Source organism: Phoenix dactylifera, chromosome 9 (assembly GCF_009389715.1).
Source record: "Phoenix dactylifera cultivar Barhee BC4 chromosome 9, palm_55x_up_171113_PBpolish2nd_filt_p, whole genome shotgun sequence".
In the NCBI taxonomy this organism is placed as follows: domain Eukaryota; kingdom Viridiplantae; phylum Streptophyta; class Magnoliopsida; order Arecales; family Arecaceae; genus Phoenix; species Phoenix dactylifera.
This window is the reverse complement of record NC_052400.1, coordinates 3,042,354-3,061,786: the sequence shown is the minus strand read 5'-3', so window position 1 is coordinate 3,061,786 and position 19,433 is coordinate 3,042,354. Positions and strand designations below refer to the sequence as shown.

Genomic DNA, 19,433 nt, shown 5'->3' with positions numbered 1-19,433 from the left:
ATCGCTCATCTTGAAATAAAATAATTTTTTTCCTACCATCCAATCTAGACCTTATAATCCTAGAATAACTAGGCTTATCTAACCTTCGCAGCCATTTTTGGCCGCTGCTTATGATACTCACCTCTATCATTTGATTTTAGTAGATTCAATGACTAACATTCGTGAGCCTTGTTTTTTCTAAGAAAATTTTGATCCTGAAGTCATCCAGGGATTGGATGGTAGAAATTGTGGCTTTTGTTTTCTATTTGCCTATCACCTTCCTAAGCCTCCATTCATGCAAACGTTGACCTTCTACGAACGTGGCCGTGATATTTGACTCTCTTTTGGTGCAGACCGGGGCGGTTGACATGTTCAAATGAGTTCGAATCTTTGGTACGGTCGATTTTGACAATGGATTTTCTACATTCATGTAATTCCTTCTACATGATTGGTTTTATCATATCAAAGTTAGCTGATGAATTCATTTAAACAAAATTTTAAACTTTTTGTCTCAATTTCATGAATCATAGTCCGTATATGTTCCAACTAGTAAAAGCCTTCCATGAGTCCATATTTGCAGGGAACTTTAATTTAAGTAGATATTTTGTCACCTATATTTTGTCCCCAAAAAGCTTAATATCCCCAAAAACTGATGATCTTTTATGAATCATCAAAGGCAAAGTCGGAATCTGGATCCCTAATAAACAAGTTATCTATTGTATTTGGCACCACAAAACCAGATTTACATTAGTTCCAAGAGCATTATTGGATGAACATAGCTCGGTCGATTTCATCCACGTCATTGACAAATGTTTTGTATATAAGCAATCAGATCAGATCAGCTCTCAAAATATAACCCACTCTCCAACCATCCTATCTTACTCGCTGCTATCATGCATGAACCACGTGGCGATCAATTGCGATCTCTTTTTTTTTCCCATTTCTTTTTTCTTTAAGTATCGTGGTCTCATTTGATCAATTAATGTAGACACTACATGATTCGTTAAAATATTATATGCATGAAGCATTAGTCGCCACAAAAATTCACAAGGAAAAGGTTGACATTATAAAATAAATGAATCAATGACATAATCAGTACGCTATCATATAAGAGCAATCCTTTAGATATAGATTACAAATTAATGTTACATTTAACCGGTGATTTTGGGCGTTGTCATGGATAAAAAATGATTCATATGAGAGGAGGCTGTCCTGATTTCTTGCATGGTTATCACCTTGACATCACCTTATGGGATTGATAAATTGGCACGGTATTCTAGCTACGATTCTTAATTCTTTTCTGATGACAGGAATTGGGACTGGGACAAGATGATGCCCCCATGATATATAAGAGGCGCATAAGGTTGTGGATTACTCTATTTTTTTTTGTAGTGGGTCTAACTCACGTAATGTAGATAGCTTAGGCGAGGCTTCAAAGAACGCAGCCAGGGGAATTTTTAAATCCACTAATGGTGGGCTGTTGTTAGCAGCACGGCTTCGCTACCCACAATTTTTCTTTTAAAATAAAAAAAGAATTTTCTAAATCATACTACAAAAAACATGTTGGGATCCATTGAATATCTTCATTTCACATTTAATCAATTAAGATAGAACACATGCCTCATCTAAATGGAGAGGGGTCGGGTTGTTGTCATCATAGTCATCATCACCATTATCATCTTCTCCTACTTTATTTAATTTTTAAAATATAAAAATTTAAATATAATATAAAACAAGAATTAACTCTTTTTTCCTACCAAAAAAAAAGAAGAAGAAAACCATGTTCATATAGCCTAACATCAAAGGGTTAAAATCGGCTAATAGAATTGACATCTTTTTTCACTCATCTCCCTTGTAGATAGATATGCCTTATGTGGTCCTCTTCTCCAACATTAATCTGCTTCAGCCTTGTGTCTCGGCCTTCCAATTTAAATGCTCAAACTCAAATTATTTATGTTTATATCCTATGGCAAGGTTGCAACGATGAACAAAGAGAGAGAGAGAGAAAGAGAGAGAGAGAGAATAAGCAAACGAAGAACAGAAGTCAACATAGCTTCCAATTAGTCGTTTCTCATTACCCTTTTTATTTAAGGAAAAAAAACCTTAATCAAGAAAAAGAAAAGAAAAATATGGAAGTTAGAGTGAAGAGACCTAAAAACCTTAAAGAGGAAAAAGAAGGAAAAAAAAAATCAATGGGCCAAATTTGGCCAAGTCCTTATTCGTTTAGCCCCCAACGTGGCCAAGCTTGATGGATCCAGTCTATATCTAGACACGCCATGCTAAGTTTGGAGGCTACCACCGTGGGCCTAGTTCGACTTTACGGCCTCAATTCAAGCACAGAACCAGGCTTTCAGGTCCAGTTCTTGGAGGCAACATATTGATAGCCCTAATGGGGATCAAACAACCAGGACTCATTGAGAGCACGGAAAATTACTTCTAGCCCCTGATTTGATTATTTACAATTTAGTCCCTCAACAAGTTTCACGTATCTTTTAACCTCTTGGGTATAGTTATACACTTTTACACACATTCTATTCATAGCTACACATATTTTATACATATTCATGCCTGTTTTTTACACATGCTTGCATCTCATGCTGTACATAGCTTAGTAGATAAAAGTTAAATGGCCATCAGAAAAATGGACCAAAAAGTAAATTTTGATCAACAAGTTCTTATCATGTAGATAGCCAAAAACAAGCAAGGGATGAAAGTAATTTTGATCAACAATTACATGAGCTATCGCATGCTACGGTCTAGTAGCTAAAAATTTGGGTCATGGCCTCTTGCATCCCCGTCCAAATTCCAAGAGGAATGGACGGGCCAGGTCTGATCTTGGTCTGAGTTTTATATCAGAAGTAGCTTTTTTTTTGTTTTTTTGGTACATCAGCAGTTCATATTAGTCTCGCATGAGCATTGTCTACAGAATCAAAAGCCAAAACGCTCTACAATAATGGAGGAATAGGTACACCTGAGGTCCAAAGAAATTTTTCAGAATGATGAGCAACAAAAGAGATGGCTCAGTTCGTAACTCTATTCGTCTTTCGAAATACATGCACAATCTGAACGCACTTCTGCAGTAAGTACCGGATGTTTACTACAGTGGCCCCTGAGGCAACCCAGCCCACTTACTGGATGCCGCGGTCCAAGAAGGGATCTTTTCTCTGGTCCTTGCAGTATATCAAACCTTGCAACCCGGGCCACCGTACAGCCATTCAGCCGCCTCAATTTGCGCCTGGGTTTGAAGACACAAGACAGTTGAACTTGACGTCTCTCCTCTGGTTCAGAATAACTTTTTGTTGGGATCTGCTCTGGACTTTTCAAAAGTCAATACTTTTCAGGCAAAAATTGTCGGCACACGGCGTACGGTATAGCCTTATATGCATGCATCGAGAAAATGGCATATGATTCAGGAGAAAGTTTGATCAAATGTGGCATCTAAGGGTAGAAATCAAACCCAAATAACTAATATTCTATATCTAATGACTTCACCAGCTTGCTTAGTTTTATCTATGAATTTGAGGGAGTTTAGTCTAGTCTTGGCGAGTCAAATGCATCCAGCTTATGTTGCTGATCCAGATCCCAACTAAATACATATGCAGCAGCATAGGATCTCATTCAGAAAACACTCATTAGAAAATATTATTTATTTTTTTCTCTATATAATATTTTAGATTTATATAGTGCACAACTAATATAGAACTAAATACAAGCCGACATGTATCCTCATAATATATTTAACTATTTATATATGCACGGGTCAAAATACTTTACTAAGTGCATAGTAGAAAGAAATAAATTATCATTAGATACGTATTGCAGTAACGGCGTAGATATTTTCTACGCCTTTTAAAATTAGACTCTTCTAGAAAAAAAAAATTTAATTGCTTTAACATCAATAAAAATATAGTTAATTCAAAATTTCTACAAGTACCGTAATCGCAACTATTTGTCGTGCATACTATGTGGCTCGTGGCGCAGCATACAATAGCTACGTGTGAATTAGCAAAGCGCAATTGTTGTGCATAGCACTAGATGTCGGTTAACCGGAGTCATAAACACTGCTTCACGAGCCACGTAGCGTGCATCTTTTGTGCGATTATGGTAGCCAGCTAAGTCGTAAACTGGAATACCTCAGTTGTTGCACGCAGTACCAAATACTGTTGAACTGAAACCATTGTCTATCTTCTATTTGCCACTTAGCACACATCATCGATGGTTGCAGTTGAGCAAGAATTGGCATTATAAACGTTATCCTAAAGTCGGTTCGTCCGATACGAAATTTACCAAAATCTTTCAACTAGCGCTGCATGGTAGTATTCCACTCTCATCTTTGATCTAATTAGCTAATAAATTCTTACTCTTCTCGCCGAGCTCGTTGTCGGATAAAGTTCGGCTCGACTAATTACTAGTACTAATCATTTCCCTAAATCTACATTCAATGAACACTTTCCAGGTATAGCATATCTTAAATTTCAATTAGAAAGCTTGAGTTATGACCTAATCCGAACTCACATAAATAGGTCTGGAAGCTGGCCCAAGGGCCAGCAGGCGAGGCAACAACCAGGCATGATTATTTCACGACCTAAATCAACCCTTATGTCCGAAGATACCACCTCCAAAAGTGACCATCACTCAGAACCTCTCAACTTAACTCCAAACCCCAAACCACAAACTCCAAAACACCACGCCGAAGTCTTCAGTCTCGATTCTCACTGCAAGTTGAGCAGTCCGCTTTCATGGTCCATCTGATTACCGTTTTTTTAAACTCTCCACCACCTACTCTCCTTCTTTCCAAATGCAAACAGAGTAAACAAAAAAAAAAAAAACAACCAAAGAAAAGGTGGAAGCGAGCAGAAAAGATAAGAGAAAAAGCCTCAATGACCGGTAGTCAAATCAGGGATTCCGCTGGTCTCTCTCTCTCTCTCTCTCTTCGGGTGTCGGCACTCGGAATCTCCGATCCTTTCTCGCTTTTAACAAGCCTTAGGCGTCGCATTCACCGCCGGGCGCCCCTCGTGTCGCTCCCCGTCGCATCCTCGGCGAAAGCTGGGGGCTTGCGGGACTCCTCACTCTCTCTTTCTCTCTCTGAGCTGTCGCTCCCTTGGCCGGATCCCAGTAAAAGCTCTCGGCCCTTTCCTCCGCCCTCCGCCTCTTGCCTTTAAATTGATCCCATTGCGGATCTCTGAGGCTCATACCAACTCTTTCACTCTGGTTCTCTCCTTGCTCCTCCTCTCTTTTCCCTCTTCTTGGGGTGTTTCCTGTGGCCTTCTTCGAGACGGGCAATGGCGGTGGATCCGAGACAGGTGCTGGCGGCGTTCTTGACGCTCTCCATGTTTGCGATGCTCGGGAATATGATCAAGAAGGACCATTTCGATAATGTGGAGGTGATCGATATCTCGATCTGATCTCTTTTTTTTTTTTTTCTGGTTCTGCTTGCTTTGATCGTCGGTGAGATGAAGTGTTCTGTGTGATGGAAACTCGGTCGAAATTGGGGTACTTTTATCGAGTTTTCTTGTCAGGATGTATGGAAATTTGATTTCGTTTAGTGGTTTGATGGTAATGTTCAGATTTGGTAGTGGATACTGTTCTCTCTGTTTCCTGGCTTGGATAAGAACAGAGCCTTAACGATTCTGTTTGTATCTTTTGGGGTTAATTTAGGGATCTCAGTCTCTTTCCAGATGGTGGAGAAGTTGCGGCGTGGTTTTTGCTACCTGCATGTTAGTTTATTGCTTATATCTGACGCTAATTAAATTGGTCGCTGTGCTTGTCCATGTCATGAAAGATGGTGACCGGTTAATTCGTCCTCATGTTTGTGGTGCCTGATTAAGGATCTTCATTGTTTTTTTTTTCTTTTCATTTTTCTTTCTTTTACAATGTTTTACCATCAATCCATGGAGAGAAAGTAGTATAATTTCATGTGATGCTTATATAGTATATGTTGAATATATGCTAAATATGAGATTGAGTTGTTCTTTTTTCCCTACCAAACTATGACATTGATTGTTCTGTTTTCTCATTTACATTTAATGTAGGCAAGGCCGTGTTTGTAATCTTGGAAGAAGTTTATTTGTTTACCCTACTGTCCCCCATGATTTGCAATGCCCAATGGAGTTCATAAAAAATCATCCTAGTTTTTGCATGCTGAAATCAGTTTAAATATTGATGCTTAACTAAGCATAGATTGTTTTGCGTGCATGTAGGTGAGTCTTCCCATGTTATCGTCGCAGTCAGATTCTAAATTTAGTGTAATGAGAGTTGAAGATTTGGAGGGGCGCAAACATTCAAAAGTGAAAGAAGGGCCTTGGAGTGAGAATGGCCAAGAACTAAAAACTTGTTGGAATAGACCTGCTAAAAGTAAGTTGTAAAGTTTGTTTAGAACTTCATTTTATCATAAGCATAGGGGAATCTCTCTAAGAATCTAAATAACATTGTTTGATGATTTCTCTTTCCAAACTTGCATTCACAGTGGAGGCAGAGCAAACAAAAGGTTTCATTACATTCTCTTTGACGGGTGGTCCTGAGTACCATGTCTCACAGGTATCCTGGTCTCACCATGTTTCTTGTTGGTTGTGCCTCTTATGCCTCTTTGCAGTCTATTTCAGTTATGCAAGGCAATTGATTTAATGTATGTATTTCTGGTGATTAGCTTGATTTTTTGAACAATATGCTTATATAGCAAATTTACTTTAATTACTTTAAAACTTCTAATCGCACTTTGTTTCTTGTTGGATATGCTTATTCCACTTTGTATTTTAATTTACATAAATATGATAATTCTTTTAGTGTGCTTGTGGTGATTATCTTTTGGGAAAAATATGCTTACAACCATTTTTCTTTACTTACTTGAATGCTTTGTGATTCTAAGAACTTTATAGTGTTTGCATTTTTCGACACCTGGATATGGGATGACATTTTCTGGCACTCCGAAAACTAAGTGTCTTTATTCCTAGTGATGATGCTATGGACATCATCATTCTAGATGCCATACATATTTCTCTTCTCTCTCTAATCTTAGATGGCATGAATGAGAGTTTTTTCGACAAAAAAAAATACCATTAGCTAGTTAACTTAGTTTAGTTGTCAATATATTCTGGTTTATCTATAGGTACACCTTTATGTTCATATATTTAGATAGTGCAAAAATGCCCTAGATCTGTTGCTTTTCAGAGGTTAAAATGTTATGTGCTTTAAGAAACTTGGATTCTTAGTAATGTGTCAAGAATTTAGGTAATATCATGGTTTAATGGCGGCAATAGGTCGGTCGGGTTGGGTTTGGGTTCGGTCCATGTCCTATTTTAAGTTCATATAGGCCAAACTTAAACCTAACATGGCACACCAGCAGGTCAACCATGATCATTCCAGATCCTACTTGAGATTAACCTAGCTAACACAAATATGACCCCTTTACTTGCTGAATAGTAATAGCTGGTGGCATGATTAAAGTGGTTGGATCAGACGGTGGGAAAGCCAGACATGCATCAAGTTGGCTAGATCTAGTGATAGGACGATAGAATCTATGTTGGGGTGGTTGGATCCAATGGTAGACAAGCTGGATGTATTTTGGGGTGGCTGTATTTGGCAATCAGGTAGTCAGGTCTATGTTAGAGTGGTTGGATATGCTAGAGCAATTGACATTGTGACAGGGTGGCCAGGTTCAGCAGTGGACAAACTAGATTTGCATTGAGGCAGTCAGATCTATGTTAGATAGCCAAATCTGGTGATATGGTGGCCAAAGCTAGTCGGGTTGCTAGAATTGGTGATGGGGCTGTTGGATCAAGTGAGGGTGGCAGGATTTGATGATGGGACAACCCATATTTGTGTTGGGATGGTTGGAATTGGTCATGTGGTGGTTGGGTTTACATTGAGTTGGCCGGATCTGGTAGTGATAACCGAGTATGAGTTGGCATCACCAGGTTTGTTAGTGGGGCAGCTGGAGAAGTGGAAAAGAGGAGGTGGCAATAGAGTGAGTTGAATAGGAATGGCCATAACCAGTTAGGGAGAGAGATTGTTGGTGAGGGAAGTGGAAGGAGGGCAGGCCTCATTGGTGGCAAGGAGGCTTCATTAGGTAAAGAAGAGGAGGCCAACGTTGGTACTGATAGGATACTTGGCTAAGAGGTGGGAGGAATGAGAGGAGAGGGCAGGGTTGGAGGCAACTAGTAGATTCATATAATAATTTGGAGTTAGTGTCTTCCTAGGGTATGAAATTCTCTAAAACTATAGCCTATGGCTGTTGAATTAGTATCTCTAGTTTATATGACCCTAATGTTTCTAATGTTTATGTTATGTATTTAATAGTTTGGCTTTGAGTTAATGGCTTGAGACCTTTTGACCTAAACCTGATCTGACAACCTAGTGGGTTGGGAATGTCTGAATTGTATTGGACCCATGAATGCAATGGGTTAACTTAGATGTGTTGGGTATAGGTTAGGTTGGGTCGGGTAAATAGCTATAGTTCATAGCTGCCATCCCACTTTATGGATGATGATGGGTCGGGTTGGTTTGTGTCTGGTTTGGTTCATGCTAGGTTGAGATGCACCTAGCCTAAGAAAGGTTATCAATCGAAACCTGACATGTTTAATTGACGACAATCTCAAAACCAAAGATGACCTACTTATTAAATGAGGAAATGACATGACAAGGGTGGCCTATTTAATAAAAGCTCAGGTCAGATCATGTTGGAAATGACAATTTACTTCTTATATTGACATGGTCAATTGGATTGACCCTAACCTAACACACTTAACTTGACTTCATGTATAACAGACAAAAATAGAGGAGATGATGGAGGAAGGGGGCTTATTATCTTGACCTGATCAACCCATCTTGGCATGGTTAACCCTACTTGATCTATAACATGCATAAAGTTAGGACAAATTGAAAGAAGGGGTTGGAAATGTGTGAATCACCGTACTAGAAGAGGAGAGGATCATTCTTTCCCTTCTAAGCCCCTCTTTCCCTATAGTCTCCTCTCTTGTATTGGAAAGAGTACTCCCTCTATCTAAGCTCTTCTTTGATAGGCTCGCTTCTAAATGAAAACAAAAGGAAAATTATTAAATAAAGCAAACCTCCTTTGTCCCTATCATCTCTTATTTAGGAACCATTACAAAAAATAAAAAAAGTTAAAAGGATTAATGGAGATATATGGCTTTCAGTAGTAAGTGCTTGAACGCTTGATCTTTGCATTGGAAGGACATGAAATTTGGGGCATGTGGCATTTTGGCAGGCTGGAGATGGGTGTCGATGGAGTAGAGATCATGTGGTAACCGATAGGTTTATAAATAGCAAAAATGGAAAAGTGGGAGAGAGATGAAGAGGAGGAATCACGACCTCTCTCTCCTCTCTTAGATATTTATCTCCCCACCTAAAGTACTATAAATTTCCTTTCATGGTATTTAGCTGGGTCAAATAAGTTAATTGTGTCTTGGTCATAATCATGCCAACCCGACCTAAAAAGGGTTAACCGCCTAAACTTGTTTGCTGGGTTGACCAGTTCATGATGCAAATCCATTGATATCATGACCTGAACTATGGCATAAGGTTTGGTTGTTCTATTCTCGTATCTGGAAACAAAACACCCTACATCAAATTTGTCAGATGTATCCATTTTGTTACGCTTCTTGATTTTATCATTCATAGTCAGTATTAATTAGTTCCCTCTCTTCTCTTCTTTGACCAAAATGCTACCCATATGATTAAAATGTAATATGTCAGGGGAAAATTTCTATTAATCTGTATGCATTTGCATTTATCAGATTACAGATGCGGTGGTCATCGCAAGGTACCTGGGTGCTACACTGGTGCTGCCTGACATTAGAGGAAGTGAATTGGGTCAAAAGAAGTAAGTGCTTCAATTGTAAGCACATGCTAAAGGTCTCTTTTTCTGTTTTACCTTTATCCAGTTACTCAGTTACCTAATATTCTGCATCCTCAGACATGACCAAAAGCTTAAGAATTTTGTTTCTCTTGTGTAAAACCAACGAGAAAAACTGAATTCAAAGATTGACTATCTTTTTAAATGTAGTAAAAAATCAACTGAACTTTGAAATTAAGGACTAAATATATTGTCATAACATTTTCAGATGCTCAGATACTAAGAAATTAATTGCTAGATGGAATTGCAATAGCCTCTTTTTCTCTCCTTAGGCCTAAACTGTTTAGTCAATTGCTTCTAGAGTGAATTCCTTATCCTAAGATATGAAAAATAATTTGTAATCTCTCTTATTACCTATTTACCTCCAATACTATTTTTTGGTTGCCAAGAATGAGATAAAAATTAAGTCACGTTCACTGTTGCTTGCAGATTTGATGGCTTCTAATCCATTTGGGGATTTAAAATTCTCAATGCATTTGCAGGAATTTCGAAGACTTGTATGATTCAGATAAATTCATGAGGAGCATGGATGGTGTGATAAAGATAGTTAAGGAGGTCCCTGCTGAGGTGGCAACTGAAAAGCCAGCAGTTGTCAGAGTCCCTAATAGGGCGTCGGAAGACTTTATTGCAGCGAATATTGAACCAGTATTCCGAACGAAGAATTACTTAAGGCTTGCAACTTTCTTCCCTTCCATAAATATGAAAGTGAGGGAAAAGCGGAACGGTGACTTGGATTCAACTGCTTGCTTAGCAATGTTTGGTAGCCTTGAACTGAAACCTGAAATTTATGAAGTGGCTGAACGAATGGTGGAGAGGCTGAGAACAATTAGCCGCAAATCAGATGGCCATTTCCTTGCAGTTGACCTGAGGGTTGATATTCTAGAGAAAAAGAGCTGCAAAGAGAGTAGAGACACAGGAAGAAAAAGTTGTTACAGTGCACAGGAGATTGGAGACTTTTTGAGGAAAATTGGCTTTGATGGAGATACCACTATTTATCTGACTCAGACTTGGTGGCATGAAAGTCTTAATCCTTTGAAGGAGATCTTCCCAAAAACCTACACCAAGGTGAGTAACGTCTTTTTTCCACTTACTGTTTAACCCCTACTTCAGCAAGAAATGTCACTGATTTTTCGTTATATAGCATTTAGGGTATAAATAAAAGTTTGACTTATAAAAGCAATCTTCCATTTATTAAGCAGGCCTGAGTAAGTTATCCTTATGATACTATTGGAAGCTTTTCTTCTTTTCCCATTCATTATCATCAAATTAGTGAGCTGATATTTTATGCTGCATGGCTGAGTTGTAAGTTATATTATGAATAGGGCTTTCACATATCAGCTTTCTTTCCATTCATTGCTTAAGCTTAAAACATCGTCAGTGATTTTTCATTTTAGGGCATTCAGGCCTACACTACTCTTACTCAAAGTTATAAAACCATTCCTTACATTCAAAAAGAGGCTTCTTTTGACAACTTGAGGCTTTACAATAAATGTTTGGTATTATGACAAATGTGGAAACTTTTTCTCTTCTCCTGCATTGCCATGAGAAGGGCTATATTATGCATGCTGATAGTCAAGTTTAATACATAAACTTGTTTTGCATGGTGTAACTCATCTTCTAAAAGAACTTATAATACAGTATTCATGTGCTTGTTCACAAAGAATTAATCAAGGAAACAAGGAGGCACAGCCCAAAGACCACACTTGCATGTTGTTTTCTGTGAAAATCTGTTGGTTGATATAATGTGCCAAACACTTGATGAACTTGTCAATGATACTGCTTCTTGTCGCTCGCTCTGCGGTCTGGGTCATGGCTTTGACATTTTCACACTAGGTAGCACCAATGCTATGCTGTGATGCCTTACTATGCTGTGCTTGTTAGGTATTACCTGCTTATCTTTTGGTACTGTTGCAGGATGATATCATACCTGTAGACAAGAAAGGTGAATTCCTCCGGTCAGAAAGTTCTGAATTAGAGAGAGCTCTTGACTTCCACATTTGCTCCCGCAGCGATGTGTTTGTGCCTGCAATTTCTGGCCTGTTCTATGGAAATGTTGCTGGGAAGAGAATAGCTTCTGGGCGGACCCAAATCCTTGTCCCCTCCCAAGTGCCTGCTTCCTCAGCCCGACCTCCTGATTTCATCTCAGGCTATGTCACCAAGAAGAACCATCTGGCATACTCATGCTATTGCTAAACGTGTGCTGGATAAAATATAGAAGCCAAATAAGCCCTACCCCTGTTCGTGGAATCACCTCTGCCATCTTGTGTTGAGTTTCATTTCTCTGTTTCTGCTTTTCCAGTGGTGTAGTGAACCTTCAAAGTGTACTGAAGTAAATAATTGAATAAAGGCAACTTTATTTATCATATCGACATGCGTGATGAGCTGCAGAGCTGCACTGGCCGGATCATTGATCCCAATTTGTTGAAGGGAACAAAAGTCACAAGGAAGTGTTTAGTACATCCAATTTAATCATATTTTCCATTTATTTCCACACCAGAATTCTGTTCATATAGTGCCTTTTTGGATATATATGACGCTTTTGGTAGAAATATACACAGAAAATACATACTATATAAATATTTTTTAAATATATAATATATTACAGAACATTGTCATCATATTGTCAAACAATCCATTTCATATTATAGGATGATAGGCTTTGGAAAGGCAGACTTGTCTAATTTCTGAAAGGTCATCTTTATCTAAAGTTAATATCTGAAATTACATAATACGTTAGACTATACCCAACTATGCCTATCTTATCATCTAAAGATAATATCTAAAGTTACATATACGGCCCTGAAGCATATCATATTGACATATAAAACATTTAAAAAATCATTATTCAAAATCTATAGAATTAGAGTGTTTTTCTTCACACACACACAAACATATATATCCTGGAAAATATAATTTATTATATATATTTTTTTAAAATTGTTATTTGTTTATATAAATATTAAGTTATCGTATTTTTTTCAACAAGCCTCTCTAATTATTTTTTTGGCCGATGGCGTTAATAAATAATTATTTTAGATATTAAATAGCTTTATTATTCTTTTGCATCAATACATATATATATATATATATATATATATATATATATATATATATATATATATATATATATATATATATATATATATAAGATATAACTCCTTACTATATAACTCTGGTTTACCTATATGTCGAAATGAGGTTGGATAAAGGTTGATGAGAGTCTTCTATCCCATCAAAAAATTTCGAACTTAGGGATGGTGGCAACCATATGAGAAGGCCATTTGTTGGATTTCTATCTCAATCCATTTTAATTTCTAAATGCACCCTTATAACAATAATCATATAAAAATAAAATAAGAATAATTATATTGGCAGGGAATGGAGACATCCTTGTAAACTTTCCCCTAAAAAAAATAAAAAAAAAATAAAAGCGTCGTTAACCCCTTATATTAACCTTCTGACGGCGTTAGAGCCTGTTCAGAATCCAGAGCAGCTGGCATTAACTTAAAAAATTCAGTTGCTGGAAGACGCCTGACGCTCCCGAACGGTCGCTTCCTTCTCTCTCGGCTAGCCATGGCGATTGGACAAGCCCTAGCTGCACTCTGCTCAAGCAAAACCCTAATTCCTCGGTCCTTTTTATCTTCCTCATCCGCTTCCGCCCGTCCGCGTGGCGTCAGGCTCGCTTGCAGCTCATGGTCTCTGCCGTCTCCTTCGCCGGAGATCGGGATCTCCGACACCCACGCTCTGCGCCGCACGGTGGAGGCCTTCGACCCCAGGATCCCTCTGGCCGAGGCCCTGACCCCGCCCAGCTCCTGGTACACCGACCCCTCCTTCTTCGCCTTCGAATTCGAACGCGTCTTCCTGCGGGGATGGCAGGCCGTAGGTAATTGAGATTCCCCCCATCCGCTCCCTCTTCTTTCCTTCACTTTTATCGTCCTGTTGGATAATTATCTGTACAGTTCCTAATCTTGTATTCGGCAAGCATTGACTGAATTCAAAACATTTGATATTTATTTGCCCAAAAGATTTTATCTTTGTGCAAGAAAAGATCAGAAATTTTTGGCCTTCCGCTAACCTACACGGCTCGTAATCATCGTCACCACCATCATCATTTTACAAGTTAACGTATAATACCAGTCACCAAGTGGTCTTCTAAACTACTTAACTGGCGATTAATTTGGTATGGGAAAGGACAAAACTTTGAGTCATCCTATTCCTATCAGATGGTTAGGTAGGCCGATCGCTGTACTGATTTAGATTTTAGCTCTTGTTTATATCATGTGGAATTTGTTCTGATTAGGAAAAATAGGCAAAAGTCTGAGTCATTTGGAGTAAACTAAAATATCTGGAAATTTCCATCTGATAGCATAGTTTCTTTGTCAATCAAGATATTGGATTGTAATGCTTTCTGGCTCCCCCTGGTATCACGCATACAAAGTATCAGCTTTTATTATGTACACAGATATAAACTGGCAGTCTGTAACTATATCAAACAAGCTTTATCAACAAAGGTTTTCTAATGTCCTGGAGCTTTGCAGAGCTGGAAAATGATCTCTGGATTCTATGGACAATCTGTCGAATTCTTTATGAACAAGTCATCATTATGTAGGAATAATGGAGTTTCTCATATACTGATTTTCAGGTTACACTGAACAAATCAAGAATCCTCATGATTTCTTTACTGGAAGGTAATGTTATATCTCCTTTTTTCTGTATGTTAGGTTGAATTTCTTATCTCAAGGTTGTGCCATCTTCCTGCTTTTTGTATTCTTCCCCTTCAAAGGCAAAAGGTTGTAAACTAGCATGTGCTTTTGGGTGTTTTGTCAGTGCAAATTCAAGTTAATAGTGAATGCCAAATCTTGCTTTTTTGCTCTGACAGAACACCCAAAGTAATATGTGCTTTTAGTATTCACGCACATATGGGATGGACATAGTTATAAAGGGAAAAGTGGCATTCATTATTACTTTGGGTGTTTTGTCAGTGCAAATTCAAATTCTTATATCAATAGTTAATGCTTTATAAAACCTATATTATGTATAACACACAACTACAGAAGCACATATATCAGTACTTATCACATGTATCTTGTATTTATTGTTGTAGACAATTTGAAAGTTGTACTATTCTCAGGCAAGAATGTTCATTACAATTTGAGATGAATACGTTGATTTTTAAACAATAATGTTCTTGAAAGCAATTATTATCCAAGAAAGTACATAACTATGCACTAGTTTCTTTAACTACTCAATTGCAAAGTAAGAGAAGTAGACAAGCTGGAGGTTGGTCAAATTCATAGATCAAAACCTAAAGGAATGTAGGACCCGTATTGCTTGCACCGATTAAGTAATTGAGTTCTGAACATCGAGTTGGCATTGATCATTATAGATCAGATAAGCATGAGATGCAGCACAAAACCTTGACTAGTATAAAATGGGCATACAGGACCATTGAAAGGTCTAGTTTCTTGATTTTAGTTTTAATTGTATTTCATTAGGGATCTTAGAATCATCTGGTACCTGCACTGGGGGGCCTAATAGACATGTGGTTATTTTTTTGGGCTAATTTATATGTGGAATAAGTGAAGATCGCAGCCCATACATATTTAGGCTTTTTAATGAAAAAGTGGTGGCAATGGAAAAATGATAGGAAGCATTATGGCCTTTTGTTAATTCTTTTTTTGGTCAATTCAGTTGGAATATACCATTGCATGAAATTTAGAATATGCCACTGTTTTAACTTCTTAGCCTTGAGTCTTAAAAGCAAGCATGATATCTTGGAGGTTTATATCTTGAGAATTATATCGGCAGAAAGGTTTAGGAGTTAAAGTGATGGTATATATCCACATACATGATTTTTTCTTTTATTATATGACAATTGTAAGACCATAATTTGCTGTTTACTGGTTCATTCTAATTACTTGGCCTGAATTCCCATATTCTTTGCATACTTTTTATGCATACCATATTTGTAAGATATGATTTAACATAGCGGCGGCTGACCTTTAATGGTCTGAACATGTGTAATCATTAAATTTCCAGTTATGATTCATACCTTAGAGATTCAACTGGATGTCTTGCAAATAGCTAAATAACCAAGCTTCTTGGAGAACCATTTTCTTTGTCTAGGTGCTTAGATTGCCTTCGTGGTCCAGATCTCCCAATTGTTTTTGATGGAGTAAAGAAGTGCAAAAAGGCAGACTTAACTGGAATATCCTACATATCTGTATCTATTGTGAATCCTCTTTATGTAGCATATTTTCTATATTCATCATCAGGTTTGATTGCTCAAAATTAAGATTAATTGAAAGCATTGCTGATACATCTTAATGAAAGGAATTTATTAGCTACCTTTTTCTTTTATTCTATTATCCTGGAGAGCTAGTTTGATGATCTGGGAACCCCACAAGCAACATTTAACCATAATCTAGTTATTTTTCTTGGAATAGTTGATTTTTTTTTCACCAGGCAACCATTTGGTTAGGAATTGGAGCTACAGATGAATTCTCCTTTCTTTTTTCATTTCTTTAGTTGAATAGAACTTAAGCAATTGTAATTCTTGTATATCTAATTAGATGAAACAACAGATTGGGAAATGTAGAGTTTGTCATCTGTCGAGATGCAAATGGAGACCTTCGTGCTTTTCACAATGTGTGTCGCCACCATGCCTCTCTCCTTGCCTCAGGAAGTGGGCAAAAGTCTTGCTTTGTATGCCCCTATCATGTGAGTTTCTACCCAAATGAATGGCCTCTTTTTGGCAAATTTGAAGATATGTTTCTACAGGGATATGCATAACCTATTAGAGCTTTGTGGATTCTGCTCTTGATAATCTTTGCAATCACTCTGACATTTCATGTCATGGATATAACACTGTCCTAACCAGTTGCACAATTTTAATTAATGTTTCTAGTTTTTTTCTGACTGGTCAACTGCTTTGGCAAATGGAACCTTTGGTTGTCATATTTTTAGCATATGATCTATCCATATAGAATAACAATTTGGAAGTCTTAATAGATTTTGTGGTCATGGTGTTTATGCTGAAATAAAAAATAAGTCCACCCCCATCACACACACACGCGAAAGGAAAGAAAAGCAAAGGAAGCACAGAGATCATCTTTTATACATGTTCTGATAGAGCTGTTTATTTTTGTCTTATCTAGTACCTGTTCCACTAGATTCTATTTGTCATCATGTTCTACTGTAACACCTATATATATTATTGCTTATTCATATGTTGTTTAATCTGCATGTTCACAGATATGACAGTAACTTGCCTCCTTGTTTTCTTCACTATAATTTTCGTTCAGTAACTTGCTTTCTTGTTTTCTTCACTATAAATTTCGTTCCTTTATATGAATATTTATGCTGATAAAAATGTGCTTGTGAATGTTCAATTGATGATGAGTGTAATTTCTTGGGTTATATTCCTCTAGTCTGATTTCTTGTGTTCTCAGGGCTGGACTTATGGGTTAGATGGTGCACTCCTGAAGGCAACTCGAATTACTGGAATCAAGAACTTCAATAAAGATGTACGCAGAGTTATTGCTTTAATATCTTTTATTATTGGTTCATCACCTGATTTAAAGCTAACAAGGATGCTTGGTTCTGTCAATGGAGGACAGGAGTTCGGTCTTATGCCATTGAGTGTGGCTACTTGGGGACCCTTTGTACTAATAAATTTGGACAAAGATACCGTACCTCAACAAAATTTTGCAAATGATTTGGTGCACAATGAATGGCTTGGGAGTGCTTCAGATATCATTAGTAATGATGGGATTGATTCTTCACTGAAACATGTTTGTAGGCGTGAATATACTATTCGATGCAATTGGAAGGTTTGGTTTTCTGTAAACAGCCTACTTCATTTGTAGTTCATATTTATCTTTGCTCTAGTTAAGATGAAGCAGTGCCTATTAGTTAAATTAAATGATATCATGCAAAGTACTTTCTGAAATATCTATCATCATATCATGCAGGTGTTCTGCGACAACTACTTGGATGGTGGCTATCATGTTCCATATGCACATGGAGGCCTTGCATCTGGTCTTAAGCTTGACTCCTACTCTACCCTTGTATGGACATTTCTTAATATGATTTTTTTATGTCTGTTACATATTCTCTATGCATTGTTCTTGCTATAAATTTTCAACTTGGCATTGCAATGTTGCAGTGGATAATCATCATCCTGTTTTTTCATTCCATGTTTCTATTGTTTCTCAATCCTGAATGCTACGATGGGGAAACATACACATTTGTTGTAAGATTTGGCTCTCTTTCCAAATCATGCTGTTCATCTTGTTTTGAAATCTTACTTTGGTTCCACCTTCCTTCCAAATTATGTGGATCCATATTTCACCACCAGCTTTGCTACCATATTCCATATTCCCATCATAAGTATTTTGAAGTGATGTCATGCTTCTTAGCATATTTTATCCCTTACTTTTCTTCACTGCATTTTCATGAGATGGAAGCTACAATACCTTTTTAGGACAAAATTTTCTTTTTCATTCTTTATGATGCTGCCATGTAGATTTTTGAGAAGGTAAGTATTCAAAGATGTGAAGGCGCTTCTGTAGATGAAGATGACTTTGATAGACTGGGATCAAAAGCAGTGTATGCTTTCATTTATCCAAACTTCATGATCAACAGGTGTGCTATTATCCAGACCATAATTTCTCCTAATTAGGATCTGATTTTATTAAATGAGTTATGGTAATTGATAGCTCAGAGGTCTGAGTTTTTCAAATGTTTACAGGTATGGTCCATGGTTGGACACTAATCTAGTAATCCCATTGGGCTCAACCAATTGTCAAGTGATTTTTGATTACTTTCTTGACCATTCACTGTTGGTAAGTAATTATTATTATTTCAATTGTAAGCACATATTTATGGTTTATTTAGATAGTGCATGAGTCGATGTGCTAAATTATTCAGGATGACAAGGTGTTCATTGAGAGAAGTTTAAAAGAGAGTGAAAGAGTGCAGGTAAATAAGCATAATCTACCTTTTTTATTATCTAGTCTAAAAGTTGCCAATTGCTTAAATAACATTTGGCATCTAATAAAAAATGTGCAATTTGAACTGCAGGTGGAAGATATTGCACTGTGTGAAGGAGTCCAAAGGGGCCTAGAATCACCAGCTTATTGTAGTGGCAGATATGCACCATCCGTCGAGATGGCCATGCACCACTTCCATTGTCTTCTGCATGCGTGCCTTAATGATCTCTGATCATATCATGTACTCACCACCTGCAAAGCTGTTGTCCCACCCTTATCTTACCTGATTGATAATCAGAGCAGTAGGCACTCCTTTATTTACCATTGGAGTGAAAAAGAAGACCCGATACAAGCTTGTTAATATGCTTATTTATGAAAATTTGCTCTAGTGTTGTGCGCTGTTGGCCTTGAATCAGTAGCAGTATTTGTCGAACATTAAAATTTGGGCCAGGTCCCCATCAGCTTGTCAATTTTCTTTCCACGAACAGGGTATCCGTATGCAGGAAGTTCACTAATGGCCCCCTGTTCACGTCGGGGGACGTAATGTCATCGCCACATTAGTCCAATGATGCAAAGGTCCACAAATGTGA

The 19,433-nt window shown here is 37.6% G+C and overlaps 2 protein-coding genes across 2 annotated transcripts; both read left to right on the top strand.

The window, feature by feature from the left end:
• The first annotated feature begins 4,872 nt into the window (after positions 1-4,872).
• LOC103715609 (protein MANNAN SYNTHESIS-RELATED 1-like) lies at positions 4,873-12,215 on the top strand. Its single transcript, XM_008803293.4, has 6 exons — positions 4,873-5,363; positions 6,180-6,333; positions 6,446-6,516; positions 9,732-9,817; positions 10,333-10,915; positions 11,765-12,215. The coding sequence occupies exons 1-6, from the start codon at positions 5,262-5,264 to the stop codon at positions 12,041-12,043; spliced, it is 1,275 nt and encodes a 424-aa protein (XP_008801515.1). The 5' UTR covers positions 4,873-5,261; the 3' UTR covers positions 12,044-12,215.
• A 1,109-nt stretch (positions 12,216-13,324) lies between these two features.
• Positions 13,325-19,255, top strand: LOC103715608 (choline monooxygenase, chloroplastic). Its single transcript, XM_008803292.4, has 10 exons — positions 13,325-13,733; positions 14,493-14,538; positions 16,435-16,570; positions 17,302-17,376; positions 17,470-17,682; positions 17,824-17,919; positions 18,378-18,496; positions 18,603-18,696; positions 18,782-18,832; positions 18,935-19,255. Exons 1-10 carry the CDS (start codon positions 13,424-13,426, stop codon positions 19,073-19,075), a joined length of 1,281 nt encoding a protein of 426 aa, XP_008801514.1. The 5' UTR covers positions 13,325-13,423; the 3' UTR covers positions 19,076-19,255.
• The last annotated feature ends 178 nt before the right edge of the window (positions 19,256-19,433 follow it).